The 17,438-nt window shown below is 39.3% G+C and overlaps 1 protein-coding gene across 3 annotated transcripts in view; it reads left to right on the top strand.

Annotated features, from left to right (window-relative positions):
• myo1b (myosin IB) overlaps nucleotides 1-17,008 on the top strand; it is an 81,332-nt gene extending 64,324 nt beyond the window's left edge. Inside the window, exons 15-32 of one of the 3 annotated variants that reach the window (XM_060929869.1) lie at nucleotides 363-425; nucleotides 648-848; nucleotides 1,251-1,477; nucleotides 1,602-1,802; nucleotides 3,634-3,727; nucleotides 5,298-5,447; nucleotides 5,571-5,639; nucleotides 5,750-5,836; nucleotides 6,137-6,223; nucleotides 8,515-8,601; nucleotides 9,377-9,463; nucleotides 12,007-12,081; nucleotides 12,179-12,313; nucleotides 13,379-13,485; nucleotides 13,579-13,711; nucleotides 13,819-13,971; nucleotides 14,610-14,740; nucleotides 14,826-17,008. In XM_060929869.1, the coding sequence (XP_060785852.1) occupies nucleotides 363-425; nucleotides 648-848; nucleotides 1,251-1,477; nucleotides 1,602-1,802; nucleotides 3,634-3,727; nucleotides 5,298-5,447; nucleotides 5,571-5,639; nucleotides 5,750-5,836; nucleotides 6,137-6,223; nucleotides 8,515-8,601; nucleotides 9,377-9,463; nucleotides 12,007-12,081; nucleotides 12,179-12,313; nucleotides 13,379-13,485; nucleotides 13,579-13,711; nucleotides 13,819-13,971; nucleotides 14,610-14,740; nucleotides 14,826-14,955 (2,217 nt within the window). In that variant the 3' untranslated portion in view covers nucleotides 14,956-17,008. The remainder of the gene's footprint in view (nucleotides 1-362; nucleotides 426-647; nucleotides 849-1,250; nucleotides 1,478-1,601; nucleotides 1,803-3,633; nucleotides 3,728-5,297; nucleotides 5,448-5,570; nucleotides 5,640-5,749; nucleotides 5,837-6,136; nucleotides 6,224-8,514; nucleotides 8,602-9,376; nucleotides 9,464-12,006; nucleotides 12,082-12,178; nucleotides 12,314-13,378; nucleotides 13,486-13,578; nucleotides 13,712-13,818; nucleotides 13,972-14,609; nucleotides 14,741-14,825) is intronic. The other 2 variants (XM_060929867.1, XM_060929868.1) reach the window with 2 other exon arrangements.
• Nucleotides 17,009-17,438: the final 430 nt, after the last annotated feature.

Here is a 17,438-nt window from a genome sequence, read left to right as displayed (position 1 = left end):
TGAACACTTTTGGGATGAACTGGAATGATGATCCCTAGACCTTTTTGCCTAATATCAGTTGCCAAACCTCATTAATGCTCTTGTGGCTGAATGGACAAATCCCCACAGACATGCTCCAAAATCTAGCAGAAAGCCTTCCCAGGAGAGTGGGGGGGTTATTTTAATATCAAAGGGGGACCAAGTCTGGAATGGGAAGTGATGGGAATGGGATGGGGGAAACAACACCGACTGTACATGTGATAGTTAGTTGTCTACAAACATTTTGCCAAATACTGTACGTAATAGTATTAAGAGTACTCACTGTCATGGCAAAGAGCTGAAAGAGACAGCAAATATTGATTCTTGTTTGTGCTTTATTACAGGGCATTGAATGGACCAACATTGAGTATTTCAACAATGCCATCATCTGTGACCTCATTGAAAATGTAAGTCAGGTTAAATTCATTTTAAACAAAAATACTTTGTTCATTTGATGATGTCCCCATATTTTTATCCAAAAATTATATATCATATTCAAAATATAAGGGAGTTACTTCATAAGAACATACTATTATCCTTTCACTCAGTGCTTTTTGGTATATGACTTCATTCACTGAGCAAGCTGTCTTGAATTTCAGTTGGTTTATAATCTATTTTATAACCCTCAGAACCAGAATGGGATCTTGGCAATGCTTGATGAGGAGTGTCTGCGGCCCGGGACTGTGACAGACGAGACCTTCTTGGACAAGCTCAACACTGTTTGTGCTGAACATCAGCACTTTGAGAGCCGTCTGAGCAAAAACTCAAAGTTCCTCGCAGACCACAGCTTGCCTCATAGCTGCTTCCGTATCCAACACTATGCCGGCAAGGTTAGATACCAGCACATACATGCACAGTTGCGTTGTCAGTCACTTGATGCAAATGTTACCTTAGCTTACACCATCATTTGTTTGACTTGTGTGGTATGTCAATGATTACAAAACTCATGTGTTGCTGTTTGCTTGAAAAATCATATGAGTCACTTGTTAAACCCTTAGACATTTTTGTAAAACTGAAAGCACTTACAATATTACAGCAGATCTATGCTGTTCTGAAATCTCTCCATAAGTCAGCTTTAGTAACTAGGTCATCACTGTAGACAACTGGAAATTTTGAACATGCTGTGTGTTAAACAAGCTATATAATCTATTTTATAACCCACAAATGTACTGTAGATGAAAACCAAACCATGGGAATCTGTGTAACTGACTAATTTCTAATTCCTTGTGTAGGTGCTGTATCAAGTAGAGGGCTTTGTGGACAAAAACAATGACCTGCTATACAGAGACCTGTCCCAGGCTATGTACAAGGCCAACCACAGCTTGATGAAATTACTTTTCCCAGAGGGCAACCCTGCTAAAGTCAACCTGAAGAGACCTCCTACAGCTGGATTTCAGTTCAAAGCCTCAGTGAGCACACTCATGAGGAACTTGCAGGCCAAGAACCCGAACTACATTAGGCAAGAATAGCAATTACCGACCCAACACATAACTGGCTGAGTCTAGACACTCATTTTAATAGCTTGTAGTTAAACACGCAGGCAAAGTTTCAGTAATCTTGTCTTGTCCTATTTGTTTTTCCAGATGCATCAAACCCAATGACAAGAAGTCAGCCCAAATCTTCACAGATTCACTGGTGTGCCACCAAGTGCGCTACCTGGGCCTGATGGAGAATGTACGTGTTAGACGGGCAGGATATGCTTTTCGCCAAGCTTATGAACCCTGCCTGGAGCGCTACAAGATGCTCTCCAAGCAGACTTGGCCCCATTGGAAAGGCCCTGCCAGGTCAGACCACCAGCTACAAATGTTAAAATATTTTAGGTCAGCAGTGTTTGAGCTCACTGGCATGCAGTTCTCCTGACTTCAGCATAAAAATTACCACAACACTGCCAGGTGTCTAAATTTAAACCTGCTGTAATTTATTTTTAAAGAACGCTTCAGTTAAGTGTCCTGATTACTATCAGTAAAACAGATGGTTTGGGTTTGAGGGGAAAAAATGTACGAGTATGAGGATGGAAAGCGCTAGTTTGATTAATTAAAGCTAGACATCTTTTTGATTTCATAAAATCGAAATTTAGTTCCCTCTGAAATGTGGTCATTGTGATACGTTTCTGTAATAACAAAAAAACAGGCCATTCTGTGGCTGGGAAGTTATTTAATTTGAGAGGATTCCCAAGCAAATGTGCATGAGATTGTTCACTTTGTGCAGTCAAGCAGACAGAGGAAGCCCGCATGCACAGGTTTACCTTCTTTTGGGTTTTATGGCAGCTGGTATCCAGTGTTGCATTACTGCCATCTACAGGTTTACCTTGACCGTACACTGCTGGTTATATCATTCTGTCGCTAAACAAACAGCTGATCACACCGAGGTGCTCGCTGACCGTCGATAATTTATTAGTTTGGTCCTGTGTTTCCCTTCCTTTGCAACATATAACGTCTTTTCTCGCTTTCCGTTACTGTAGTCGGTCTTTCATGTTTCATTTGCGTCCTCCGTTTTTCTCTCCTGTTTCAAATTTGTATCCCACAATGCCTTGTGCGAATGGGGAAAGCCCACCATGTGATGCATGACGTAGTATCTTGAATTAGGTCATGTTCAAGCAGGAAAAAATGCCGGAGAATTTGGGGCCACGTGGCCCTAAATTCATTAATTGTTCTATTTTAAAAAAAAAAACGAATAAAATTGCAAGTCTGTGATTTCGAATTCAGTAGCTTTCGGTCCACTAAACAAAAATAATTGGGTGTCAGGGAAAAGTCATTTTATGACCGACACTTGAAAAATCTGAAAGGCTGCCGGACAAGCCTAGAATTTTTGTTTGCATGCTTATAATTTACAAAGTAGTTTCACACCCAGCTACAGTTTCAGTGGAGGCTTTGCTTAGTTGCCTAATCTTGAATGAGGTGTGAAGTAGAAGAGCCCACAACAGGTTTTGTATCATGTTGTGACATGGTAGTGTGTGTGTCTTAAGATGAAAAGGTTTTGGTAGAGGGAATGGGGATAAAATGAGTAGGGGGACCCTTTGAGGGCTAAAAGTGCCACACTGTTAGCAGGATTGGAAACAATGGCTTAAAGCATTTTATTCAGTAGCATGGAAATCAAAACTATAACTTTGACCCAAACATGCTATGGCTTGTACTTTCTTTGGGGGAAAAACCTTGTGATTATCCAGCAAGTAGACAGTTAGGTCACCATGTCTGGCCTAGTTATGCTGTTTTATCTAGGCATCAATTTGACAGTTCTTTCTAGAGACAGGGTTTCTTAGAACCCAGCTATATCTAGACGTGTTGGGACATTTCTCGCACATCACTCTCACCAGGTATGACTCACGGTTCATTGAAAAATAAGATAACTTTGACTTGTATCACATTGTAGACTTGCTTAAGCAGTTCTCTATCTTTCAATGGTATGCCGACAGCTTTGTTCTCTTGTGCTACCCTTTGTATATTGGGCAGATTGTAGTTTTTGCTGAATTTTTCTTTGCTCCATCATACTAGTAGTACCCCTAGTTGCTGCATTGTTTTGTCTGTTGCTGATATTTGTCTGTTACCGTCACTCCTACTGGTATGGATGCACTGATTCAACCCATGAGGGATTAAATCTTTGCTTGTTTGAATGCAGGAAAGGTGTGGAGGTTCTTCTGAAAAACTTGGAGGTACCTGAAGAGGAGTTTGCCTATGGGCGCTCAAAGATATTTATCCGGAATCCCAAAACTGTGAGTAGTGTTAGACTCCTTAAATTCTATTTACTGTGCTTTTTGTATATCTATAGCTCGTGAAATGCAAATAGCAGATATGAAGTCAGTTAATAGGAAAATGCAGACCAGATCTATGTTGAAAAAGATTTATAAATAAAATTACTAAGACTATTATAAACTTTAAGTGTGTTCATGCTACAGAGTTTTGAACAGCTTTTCAAACAGGAAGTTCTTGGCCAACATCATTATCAGCACTCCACCAAAAAAAAAAAAATGGTCAAACACATGGTTTCACTTAAACATTCTTGTTTGCCTGTTTAGCATGGGAAAGCAGATTGTAGTTAAGTCTTCAACAGGGTGAAAAAAGGCTCAACAACATAAACTGCTGAAAGTGTGTGTGAGAGAGATCTTATTCATGCACATTCAATCAATCAGTAACCTCTGTATTCATTCAACCTCTAATGATTATGGCCAACTGTCCTTTAAAAATCCATAAGTGATCATATTCAGACTCTTATAACTTCAAGCTCTTCAGATATCTGAAAGCTGTATTATTTTAGCTATATATTGTATGTGAATGCCAGGAGTAGTGTATACTTGAGTCATTATTAATATTGGTCTAATTTTAGAGGATGATTGTTCCTGTTTGGCCTTGATTTATGATACTGGTTGCTGTACCTTTTGCGGTTTTCACCAATAATATCCTGTGGTGTTTTGATATGAAAGACACATTTATTGGGTTGGTAATACGTTTCAGCTCTGTTCAGCTCAGTGCATTTGTGTAGCTCTTTTAAAAATTAGCGCATATATATATATATATATATATATATATATATATATATATATATATATATATATATATATATATATATATAGATAGATAGATAGATAGATAGATATTAGATAGATATGGCGTAAGAAACATTAGGAGACTCAAAATGGGGACCCATCCTCATCTGGGTGACACTGGATAGTGGGATTTTGATATTAAGCTTGCGATAAATCATGCACTAGGTTGGATGAGGCAGGTCCAGAGTTTGACAGGCCCTGCAGAGGTCTCATTCATTCATTCAGCCATCCATCTTCAGTCACCACTTTTCCCTGTCAGGGTTGATGTGGATCCGGAGCCTGAACGCTGGGCATGAAGCAGAAATATTCCTTGATTTTGATGCCAGTCCATCATGGGGCAATTTGCGCGCGCACATGCGGCCAATTCAGCTACCGACATGATTTTGAGAGGTGAAAGGAAACTGGGGACCCCAGAGGAAGCCTATACAGACATGGGGAGAACATGCAAACTGGAGGCCCTGAAGCTGTGAGGCACGACTGTTGCCCACGGCACCTCTGTGCTATCCAGAGTTTTAATTTCTAGGCCTTAACATTCTTTCATCAAAATGAAATATGTTCATGTGGTGCTTTTCTTGGGCTTAATAGATATTACCATTGTGACACAATATTTGATTCAGGAAATCTATTATAAATAAGTTTCTTGCTGGTTGTTTAGTACAAGTCTCCCAAGATCTTGGGTGACTCTCATTGTTTCTCTGCTGGCATCTGTTTTCATACTGTGCCTTTTGTTTTCTCTCAGCTCTTTTTCCTGGAGGCGAAAAGAAGGCAGTGTCTGGAGAACTTGGCTACACTCATCCAGAAGATCTATCGTGGCTGGAAGTGCCGCAAACATTTCCTGCTGCTGAAGAAGAGCCAGGTGGTGGTGGCCGCGTGGTACCGCAGATACGCTGTAGGTTCATCTTCCTCTCCATGCACAAATTGCCTTTTCTTGTCTTGTTGGTTCTGACTTGTTTTGCTGTCTTAAAAACAGCACTTCTGTGGGACTTAGCACTCTTGATGTTTTTGATTGCAGCAACAAAAGAAATACCAGAAGATAAAGAGCTCCTCCGTAGTGGTTCAGTCTTTCATCAGAGGATGGAAGGTAGGACTAAAAACTCTGTATTACTCTGTTTCTCTTCATTTATTTCTGTGCACCATGTCTCTGAAAATTATGCCATTATTCCCTTTCCCTGATCACACTCTCTCTCCCAGGCTCGCAAGTTGCTGCGTGAACTGAAATACCAGAAGAGATGCAAAGAGGCAGTGACCACTATTGCAGCCTATTGGCATGGAACACAGGTACTGAGTCTCATTTGGAATTTAAAAAAAAAAAAATCACAAAAGGAAACCGCCAGTTGGGCAAACTTCTCATTTTTAGGTTAAGATCCACCAAACTCCACAGGCCAACACATTTACACAGTTGGTTTAGAGATCAACGCCACTGCTTTTCCTTCTTAAACTCACTACTGCTTATTTCAGTGCTGCAGTTGTCTGTTTCTTTCACTCTGTGTGTCTCTCACTGTCCTTCCTGTCCTTGTTATTCTAATCTTTATCCTCCTGTGTGTGCTGCTGCCTGGCCTCATCGACTAACCCTTGCAGGCTCGCTGGGAACTGCAGCAACTGAAGGAGGCGATTCGGAATAAACGCGCTGTGTCTGCCATTTGGGCAGCTTGGTTGGGAATGAAGGTATTTAACCAGCCAGCTAGTTAGTTTCTGAGGCATTCCGAGCATCCATCCAGTGAAACTGTGTGTGTTGTCTAGCGATCCACTAACCTCCTATATCTGGGTATCTAACTATTTTTGTTTTGCTCATTCGTAGGTTACATTTTGAGTTGGATTCTTGGAACATATTAACATACATGTTGGTTGAAATGATGATGCTATCTCAATTTAAAGTAGCAGACTACCTGATGTGGTGTTTTAATTACTTATACTTATTGGGTACACAGAGTAAACCTACTTTGTGCCTGCATTTGTTATAGTCATAACAAAACTTGACGAATCTTAGTCACACACAAAGGCATTATCATTGTCATCCTTTGCCCTTTGCAGCAGCATGTTATCTCTGTGCTCCATGACTCTCTTCCCCCCCCCCCCCCCCCCCAAGATAAGCATCAAAAGCTTTTTCAGCCAGATTTTTTGTTTGTTAGTTGCAGTATTATGCAGGGATAGTCATGCATTGCCAGCATTATCCTTCTTGAGCATACGGTCATGTGGAAAAAATGGACGTTCCATGGAAATTGTAAACTTCTCAACACATTTAAAGCAAACGTTTCATTGTTTTCATACAGTGCTGACACACAAGTGATGAACAAAGCAACAAGGAAAATGAACTCCTTTCAATCATTTATTCAACAAAAATATCAATAGATGTAATATTCTTCTGTGGGGAGTGTGTACACCCTTGGTTTCAGAAGCTAGTATTGCCCCCTTTAACAGAAATAACTTCTTGCAGGCATTATTATCCATCGGTCGCTTGCTGAAATATGACCACTCTTCCATGTAAAAGTCCTTCAGTTTCAAGATATTTAAGGGTTTTCTTGCATGTACTTCCCTTTTTCAAATCTCCCCACAACATTTCAATGGGGTTCAAATCTGGACTTTGACGAAGCCATTCCATAACCCTCAATTTCTTCTTTGAGTCGTTCCTTGGTGGATTTGCAAGTGTGCTTAGGATCATTATCTTGTTGAAAGGTCCATCTCTGGTTCAGCTTTAACTTTTGAACAGATGGCCTCATATTATCTTCAAGCACTCTTTTTGATATGATTCAGAATTCATAATTGAATCAATGAATGCAAGCTTCCCAGTCCTTGAGGCAGCGAAGCAACCCCAAACCATACCATTTTCCACCACCATGCTTCACAGTTGGTATGAGGTGGTTCTCCTGAAAAGTTGTCTGTGGTCTGTGCCACACATGTACTCTTGGTGTGGCCAAACAACTCCTACCTTTGATTCATATGTCCAGAGCACTTTATTCCAAAAGGCCTGGTCTTTGTCTATATGTGCATGTGGTCTTGCTTTAACATTTCCTTTTGGACAGCAAAGGCTTTTTCCTGGCACTTCTCCCATGCAGGTAAAATTTGTCCAATCTCTTTCTAATTGTAGATGCATGCACTTTCACACCAACAGTTGCAAGAGTTACCTGCAGATCCAGGGATGAAATTTTGGGCTTCTTGGATACGTCTTGTAGCATCAAACAGTCTGCTCTTGGGCTGAATTTGCTGGGTCGGCCAGTCCTGGACAAATTGGTAGCCATTTGAAATCTACACCACTTGATTTTCCTTACAGTGGAATGATTTATTTCTAATAACTTGGAGATCTTTTTAAATCCCTTTCCAGATTCATAGGCATCAACAACCTTTTTTCTGAGGTCCTTAGAGAGCTCTTTAGATCTTGGCATGATGACCCCAAACAATTCAATAGCAAAGGGAACACCAGACCCTAGATGTCAGGTTTGAATAAAACTAGAACCTCCTGCAGGTGGAACCAATCAATGGCACCTAATCTGGAACACCGCTGTCTAATTTTATGGACTTGAAAGTGTGATATGTAAGGGTGTATATACTTTTTCCAGGATGCCGTTACTTTTTTTTAATAAACATTTATGAAAATGACTACGAAATGTCAATTTTATGTGTTTTGTTAGCGTATATCACCTTTATCTGTAGGCACTGAATCAGAGAGAGGGAAATGTTTGCTTATTTAAATATGTTGAAGTCTACAATTTCCATGTGATGTACTTGTTTTTTTCACATGACTGTATATTATCATACATTATAATGTAAGCATTGAGGCAGATTATATGCATCATAAATCCTTTATGGTTTTCTGAATGCTTCATGCTGTCTGCTTTTAGTCGCTTTCTCTTAAATCGTGTTGTCTGATCTGTTTCTAACGTCTTCATGTTTCTTTACCTTCCTCTGAAATCCCCCCCCCCCCCCCCCAAAAAAAAAAAAAAAAAAACCACCTAAACAAGGCTCGGAGAAAACTGCAGGCCTTAAAGCGTGAGGCTCGGAGAAAACGCGCTGTGTCCATCATTTGGGCCGGCTGGCAAGGAACTAAGGTATTGGTGTGTGAGGTTGTGGTCCATGGTTTCCTTCCTCTCCTCTCAGTATTGCACTGAGGTTGAGAGGACCATGAGTCTCAGTGCCCTGAGTCCCGTCCCATCTCATCTCATGCATGCTAAGAGTATTGTTTCATATCTCATTCACCTAAGTGTAATCTGCAGCACACATTAACTTGAATGAAGTTGTTGCTTAAGGATCTAGTCTTGAGCCTCTTTGCTCTGGCAGTATTTAAGCTCATGTAGACATGTTTTCAGGTATCTTGGCAAAATGCCATGCAGCAGGCAAGCAATAGTTTGGGCTTCTCAGAGTGACATATTTGCACCTACTAAGAGTAAAGGTGTGTATGTGATGTATATATTTATTTGTATATGTAAGCATCCATTTCCGTTCACCACATTTCTGTGCATGATCTGACCAAATGGTTTTGTTTGGATTTGCTTGGTTTTTACCAATTATCCATTTTTCTGTGTATTTGTGTGTGATGAGCAGCTTGAAAGTCTGTTAGCAATTTATTTTCTCTCCATTACATCAGTCCCCTGAAATGAAAGAATGATTCAGAGGGATAACCCCACTGATTTTAAATGCATAACTTCTGCCTAGCACCTTATCGGACAGTCCTGGTAATGGAAATACAGTGTAGCTTTGTTTGACTGCCCACCCGTTTGCTCCTGCTCTGGGCTGGTTATGTGCCTCCACTTCATACTGCTCTACTGTTTTCAACAGCCTCACTCTCTTCTGCATTCCTCGTCCCTCTCCCTCCCTCTCTCATAGGCACGCAGAGAGCTAAAACGGCTGAAGGAGGAGGCCAGGCGTAAGCATGCTGTTGCTGTCATTTGGGCCTTCTGGTTGGGACTCAAGGTACCTGCCAACTAGTGCCCTGTCCCATCATGAACCACTCTGCCAGAGGGGGAAAATGAAAAAACACACTAACAACCTGCCTCACAATGTTGGTCAGATGATAACACTAGCCATAGAACAGACAACAGTGCCATTTATTTCTGAAGCAAATGCCCAAACTAAAACCCTCTTCTGCATGCCTCTGACTCGTGACCAAATATATAATGAACCACTAAATGTATGCAGCAGATGCTCCTAACCACTGGATCACAGACCAGTATAGGGCTTTGAGGCTGTACCAAGCCATTACTATGCGGTAGTAGAGACTCTAATCAAGAGTAAAGTTTGCTATTTAACAAATAAATCTGATAACTAAAACTGAAAGATTAAAGTGTTAGTCTTACAAAAATGACATCACCCCTGGAAATTGTACCTTTTATAAAATTAGACATGTTAAGTAGTTTACTGGCTAATTGTATTTTAATACAAGACCAGGAACATGTTCTATTTAGCCGGTAAAGTTTGGTTCTTTGAGTCCGCCATTACACAAATGCATTCCTGGTAAGTTATTGTTAAATTCAAAGGAAGTGACATGTGCACAACGCTTGAAAGCTTGTGGTTTCGTCTGCTTTGCAAAATGTAGCATGTTTTTAACGACTTTTTAAAAAATTCCAGAGCAAAATTTAAAACTAAAGCATGCCTCCTAAGAGGTGTGTCATTCAAGTGTAGCAGATTTAAAAAAAAAAAAAAGTGGAATTTCGATCCATTACAGCCCAAAGTTGGCAGGACACTTGCGGAATGAATGGGTTCAATTTGTACAGACAAAGAAAGGTAACTTCAAGTCGACAGGACAGTTTGGTGTCTGTCTGCTCCATACATTTTGAAAAATATCAATTTGTGAGGCAAATTCACATAAAAGGATTTGAGCGGCGTCTGGTACGCGGAGCAGTTCCTACCATCCCGAAACAAAAGTCCAAAGTGCAGTTCCAAAGAACTCACCGCACAGTAAGTTTCAAGCTTGTGTTTAGCCTGTTGCTTGAATTTATTAGTTGTTCTTAGTCAGATCAATAACGTTCTAAGGTGGTTTCTATGTGGCCAAATATAATACTTGGATAGACGACAGACAAGTACTGATCTAAAACCAAACCAAAACATGCTGACTCTGAGTCACTTCATCCTTGTTGTCGTAAAGTTGTATAGAAAGCTTTACAAAAGAAGGCAGTTGCGCATGTGATGTCACACATGCAGCACCGCTGACCAATAAATCACTCCAATCTAATGGCGGACAAGCTTTTAATGATATCAGAACAGAATTTACACACTTTTTTTTTTTCAAGGTTTTATTTTTTTTTTTTTTTTTTTTTTTTTTTATCAGTGAACTTTACAACCTATTTGAGCACATCACACACACAACCTGGGATTTTATGATGTAATTTTTGTAAGACTAGCACTTTTTAATGAGGTCCAGCTTTTAGTCAGCTACATTTGTTGTTTAACATTTTACTCTTGATCTTGATTTCCAGGCATAACATTCTGTGCCAACACTAAGTTAGTTAGCTAACATTTAATATAAAATTCAGTTCACATCTCAAAACTACCTACCATTTTACAGTATAATTTCCTCTTGCTCTAGCCGGACGTAACCTATTCTCCTCATCCCACACGGTTTTCTCTCAAAAACTGTTGTGGGCTGCAGTCTGGTCTGCTTTGTTTATAAAGGTTGGGAGCCCCTGGTATATGGTATGAAGGGTCATGCTGCCACTGTGCTGATATGGATTAACGTGTAGAAAGTAATGATGAGATTTTAGACATGTGCCATGAGAGTACATGGTCGGCCATGCTTCATGAAGTAGATTCAAATCTGCTTTCATAATCCAGGGCTTGAGATAAGCCACATCTGGATAGATGAAGGGCAGATTTTTTTTTTTTTTTGTCCCTCTTCATTTAATGAGTGTAGTTTTTATGCTGAATCTTCAAAATCTGTCACTTTCACTGACCTCACTGTGGTTGCCTGAAGAATTTCCCTTTGTCTATCCATCCATCTGTCTGCTTATTCACATCTGTATATGTTCGTACTTGTCCACCTGCCTTGTGTGTGCATGCTATGCTAACTAACAAACTAACTTGGTATATGTTGCTTTTTAACATTTTTGCTTTTGAGTTTTCCTAAATGTTGTAGGTATTATGTTTTTTTTGTATGATGACTAGTTTTTGTTTTAGCAGCATCATCAGTCTTTTAGGAGGAGAAGCTGTTGTATGCTTTACTGAAAGAGGAGACCACTGCGTGTGTATTCTTCGTATTTTTAACACTTCTCTTGCTTACTATAACCACAGGAATAGCAACATTACTGAATTTGTTGGAATTTCCTCTGGCTTTGGTAAAGGATCCAGTATCATTTTTCTCCTGCATTCATTTATATGTGTATCTCCCTGTTTTCTACTAACAGATGTTTTAAACTAACCTTGTTTCCTGAAAGGATCATTGCACAGATTTTCATCAGAATGGTCGAACAAACGGTGTGATTTTGATTGTAAGTGATAGATTGGATCATCTTCCTTTTCAGGTCCGAAGGGAATACAGGAAGTTCTTCAGAGCGAATGCTGGAAAGAAGATATACAACTTCACTATCCAGAGAATTGTAAGTCTATTAATAAATTGTCCTGCATTTACTTCCTGCATTACTGAGAAATGGCAAAGTTTAAACACACACTTGGTGTGCATATGTTTATTAACAGATACAGAAGTATTTCATTGCTTTGAAGAAAACATTGCCTTCAATGTCACCAATTGATAAGAGCTGGCCACCAAGGTCTTACCTGTTCCTGGAGGGAACACATGAGGAACTCCGAAAGATCTTCCATCTATGGAGGGTCAGTCCTTAAAGTCAATCAACAGCAACACGTTTTGTTTATTTAGAAAACCTTGATCTAGCCATTCAGGCTATTCCTAAGATTTACTTACTTGCCCCATTTTCTCTCAACTCCCCCCCCCCCCCCCCCCCCCCGTTCTTGTGGGTTTTTTATTCTATAAATTATTTTAGATCTGTGAATCTATCTGCAAATCTACATTTGAGCCAAGTAATACATGTCTGTACAAGTTTAAGCATCACGCTAAATGAATTAACCGCTTTTTTTTAAGACCTAAAGTATCCCAAAAGTGTACGAAATGCTAAATTTCGGTGTATTTACTTATAACTTTAATAATTCTTATACTAGAACTTTAATAAATCATGGAAAGTCATTTAAAGATGATGAAATGCTGTTACAAAGAACATTTAAGTTAGTTACTAAATGTAACGTGCTTAGTCACTACTACTTTTAAGAATACCAATAAAGGGTTTTAAAGTTACTAGTATATTTAATGAATTTAAAAAGTTCAGCAAAGGTACTTAAATTTACTACGAAATTTAAGGGTTGGTCTTAAAGGTAACTTAAATACACTCCGAAACTTAAGGTTCTTTTAAGGTTTAGATTAAATGCAAATAAATTCGCGTTTTCACCTAGTGATTCACTTTTACTTGTTCACATGCGTGAGTTCTGCATCCTATCCATTGGGATGCACTGATGGGTCCAACAAAGTGGAATGTAAACTCGTCAAATGGTGTTCCACTGTCTAGATTCAGATGATGTACTACGTACAATTACTAAAACCTTAACTGTGTCATCTGGCCATGCTAGTTTCCATGTTAATTATAGAACAGGTGCACTAATGTAGATTACTCCATGCCCATTTTTCTTTGACACATTTTTCATATTCAATGTGTTTTAATAAATTATATAATGCACATAATGTGTTCGTATTGTGTGTGTATATAGTTCATTCCTGGCAAAAGGCTCATGAATGTTGGTCTGCTTAAACGTTTTGGGGGGGGTCCTTATTCAGGATCAGCTCTACTAACCCTCTATAAATGTTTCCCACTGCATCTTAAAATTCAGTGCAAGAAATACAGAAGCATGTTCACAGAAGAGAAGAAGGCCATCTATGAGGAGAAACTGGACGCAAGTAAGATCTTCAAAGGCAAGAAGGCTCTGTACCCCAGCAGGTATGAACAAGCATTTACACTGTAACATGCTGTGTATGTAACACATTTTTCTCTGAAACTAGACTACAAGAGGAGTTCTTCTTTGTTCCACAGTGTGAGGCAGCCTTTCAAAGGAGATTATCTGGAGATTAAAAAAAACCCTAAGTACCAGAAACTCAACAGCGTGGTAGATGAGAAGGTCCTTCTTGCAGATGTGGTCAATAAAATCAACAGGGCCAATGGCAAGGTGAGCTTCAGAAAGAAGTGCTTAAGGTCAGCTTGAGCAGCTCAGTGAGTCAGTGCTTCAAATGTGTATTAGGCCTAATTAACCATTTAGTCCTGTCTTGTTTTAAGGGTGCTTCCAGAATCTTCCTCCTCACCAAGAAAAACTTTGTTCTGGCTGATCCGAAAACGGGTCAGTTAAAGGCCAGCGTACCGCTTCCTGATCTTGCCAGTGTGTCTGTCAGCACACAGAATGACTGCTTCTTTGCTCTCAAACTCAAAGAGGTAAAAGCTTTGACACATCATGCTTTTGCACAAGGACTGATGTTAGTGATGTTGCTTGAAGCAAATTAAATGTGTTCTATAGAAATATTTGTGATGTACTTAGCATTTCTAATTAGCAGTGCTAATTTGTTGGTTGGCATGGTGTTTGTTATTCCCTTCAGGAGTTAGCCATTGTTAGTCGCTCTGATGTCATAGGAGGACATTGCAAGTGGTAATTTGTTGAAATTTGTTCTCCTGTTAATCACAAACGTAAGAGATAACCTTCAGGTTTCACTACCTGTCATAAAAATGAGTGAGAGTTACTTTTCTCAGTTACCATTTCCAATGACCTTTTGGTATAATGTTAATGAGAAATCCAGCATAGAAGCGGTGGAGACAGTAAATGTTTGACTTAAAAATCCAAAACGCAATCCAGCTATAGGACACAATTTGCGATATGATGCCACTGAAGACGATATTAGCATGAAGGTTGAAGCTCTGAAATCTGATCTGATCTGAATTGTGGGTCATGTGGGGAAACCATGAACCAAAGTGAAATCAAAGTGTCTTGGATACCAATGAAGACTACATTCAGTGTATGAAGTGATTTTTAGCATGACCTTTATGTTGACATTAATATACTTATGCTGTCTCTGTAGGGCACTGCATCTGCAGCCAAAGGTGACTTCTTGCTGAGCAGTGATCGATTAATAGAGATCATCACCAAGCTCTATCGCACAGGAGCTGCTTCTGCCGATATGGAACCAATTGGTGTTGACATCTCAGATGAGTAGGTGTTCCTGACAGTTTTTATGTATACATAATGAGCATAACTACCATGGTGCCTTTATTGATTCTCCCCATGTTGCTTGCAGATTCCTTGTGCAATTCAAGCAGGATAAAGTGTGTGTCAAATTCATCCAAGGCGGCCCCAAGAGCAGCAATCAAGTCAGCTGCAAGCGTAAAAACAACCGGCTTCTGGAGGTGTCCGTTCCATCTCCATAAAGACCAATCATCTTCACTCCCTCTCAGGGTGCCATTTGTGTGACTCTTCACTGTCCAACACGCGTTTTAAACACAGTTCCCAAATGACTGTGCAATTATGTTATTGTCATATCTTATATTTTTAAAGACTTAATCAGTGCATTGTTGAGACTTAAATATTCCACACAGCAGTATTTGGGTACATAAGGCAGACCTCATATTTACCATGGGATAGAGATCGGAGGTAATGCTTCCCACCCAAGACCGGGAGGAGTGCATTTAAATGTCCTGTTTAATCAAAGCATTGCTAGTAACGGTTGTAATTATGATGCTATAGGTGTTTGTCATGCAGTGTCTGGGCATCATGTACATGTGAATGGGTGAAGTGCTGTACACATAGATTGCAAGCAAGACTTTGTTCAATTTCCAGATCACTGCTGAAAAAATCCAAAACTAAGGTTGCACTTGTTTTGTTTATACAAGGGTAAGAAAATACATATTGATTGGTTTGTCTTTGCTTTTTTTTTTTGGTGTCCCCTTCCCTCCCCCCTACACTTCTTCTTTTTTTTTTTTTTTTTTTTTTTTTAATTCTCACAGACCATGATCTTTTATCTAATTTGCCAAAGATTTATAATTTTGCAACAGTTCATCCTTTCTGGTAGACCTTATTCATAATACATTACCCTTATTTACTCAGCCAAATAACTTGTAATCTCATCAGTCTGAAGGTACACTCAGAAACCCCAAAGGCCTTTTGAGTCATGTGTTTGATCAAAATGTACTATTTCAAAATAGAAAATAATTTTGTATACTATGTATTTTTTCAAAATGGTGTAGATCTTGCTCTTGTGCAAAATGCAGTATAACTGCAGCCCAAACTTATGTGCACAAAGTGGCAGTATACAACGATCCCAGGTTTCATCTCGCAGAGGATTCTGGTTCTTCACCCTGCATGTTTAGGAAATATCTGTGAAACTGACAGCTACAGCGTTCAGGAAGACCTTGCAGAAAAGCACAAGACCACCAAGTCCCCCACAACATGCTTGACATTCTCAGTTCTCTGAATGGAGCGATGTCTGTTCATTCAAGAACCTGATCAGTGCTTTTGGCATGCTGAACTGCTTTTAAAGGAAAGATTTTGTCTGATGTCTATCTTCAGGAAATGACCAAAAGGAAGCTAAGCTGTGCTGTTTCCCCAGAAAAAAGTGTAGAATGAGGATGTCCCATGTTGCTTAATTACGCATAACTGCATGTACACTAGCCAATTCATAAAAACTACAGGGATGATTTTCAGGAAACCCCATTTTGTGTATGTAGAAGGTTTAATAATAGCTGATATTTATTTACTTCATTTCTTATTTTTCCACATTCTCACCATTTGCAATATGGGTGGTTTTATTTTATTTTTAGCTGACAAATGGTATATGCAGTGATTTTTGCTTGGGACTAATCCAGATGTTTGAGTGAACAGTACTATACGTTGAATGATTTCAAATGTTGGAATGCTAACACCGTATGATCTACACCACCGAATCACACCGGTAAACTATATGTTCGGTTTAAGCTTTTGCCACTGATCAGGAAAGAGGCTGCTTTGCTTTTGAATATATGTAATATATGTTCTCTTTTTATTCTTCAGTGGACATTTTGTGGTGTTAAATTTATGAAGGTCTTGGCAAACATTTTTGAAGGCACAGCCCCTGGGAGAAGATTTAACATTTTGCTTCTGCAGGTGTTTAATAATTTTCAAGCTTTTAAGATGATCATGTAATTTTACAGTAGTCAAGACAAATAGATTATTGTTCCCTTTTCATGAGGGATGCATGGAGAAATTGTGCAAATTTACTTATGTTCTTTGATGGTGTACAGTTTCAGTCTTCAATGCAGTATACTAGAGTTAATCTTTTTTTTGTGTGTGTGTGTCAGGAAGTTCAAGAGAAAAGAACTGTCTATTTTTCACTGCCTAAATGTAGCCTGGTATATCAAGAGAACATGGATGTGTTTCTATAATGACAAATGCAACAAATTAAAAGCAGTTTTGTTAATTAAAGTAACAAATTAATAAGCAAATTAATGTGGTTTGCTGTTATATTGTCATCAGTGGGTTGTGGGTTTTTTTTTGTGTGTTCTCAGTGTGCAGAGGGTAGGAGTGGCAATGTGGAAATTCAGACAACTTGCCTTTTCTGTTAGTCTGGATGCAGTGTGGATCATATTGTGCTTATGAACTATATCTGTGAGCCAAATAAGGTGGATTCCATCTTCCTCCACATCCTAGCACTTCTGAAGCCAGGATTTGTATTAAATTGTAAAACGAAGCAAGATGGTGGTTTGCACAAGCTCCATTTATTCATCCTAAAGACCAAAGAGTACTTGGGGGCAGAGCAGCTGGGACCAGATGTTTTCCATCACATCTGGAAAGCTGTCCTGGGTGAAATTCCGCAGTTTAAGGATACTGCTGGTGGCACATCCCTGAGGAGCAGACCTTGACAGATTGTGCATGTTGA

This window comes from Neoarius graeffei, chromosome 9, assembly GCF_027579695.1.
Source record: "Neoarius graeffei isolate fNeoGra1 chromosome 9, fNeoGra1.pri, whole genome shotgun sequence".
In the NCBI taxonomy this organism is placed as follows: domain Eukaryota; kingdom Metazoa; phylum Chordata; class Actinopteri; order Siluriformes; family Ariidae; genus Neoarius; species Neoarius graeffei.
The sequence above is the reverse complement of the archived record's forward strand: the minus strand, read 5'-3'. Positions and strand labels throughout refer to the sequence as shown.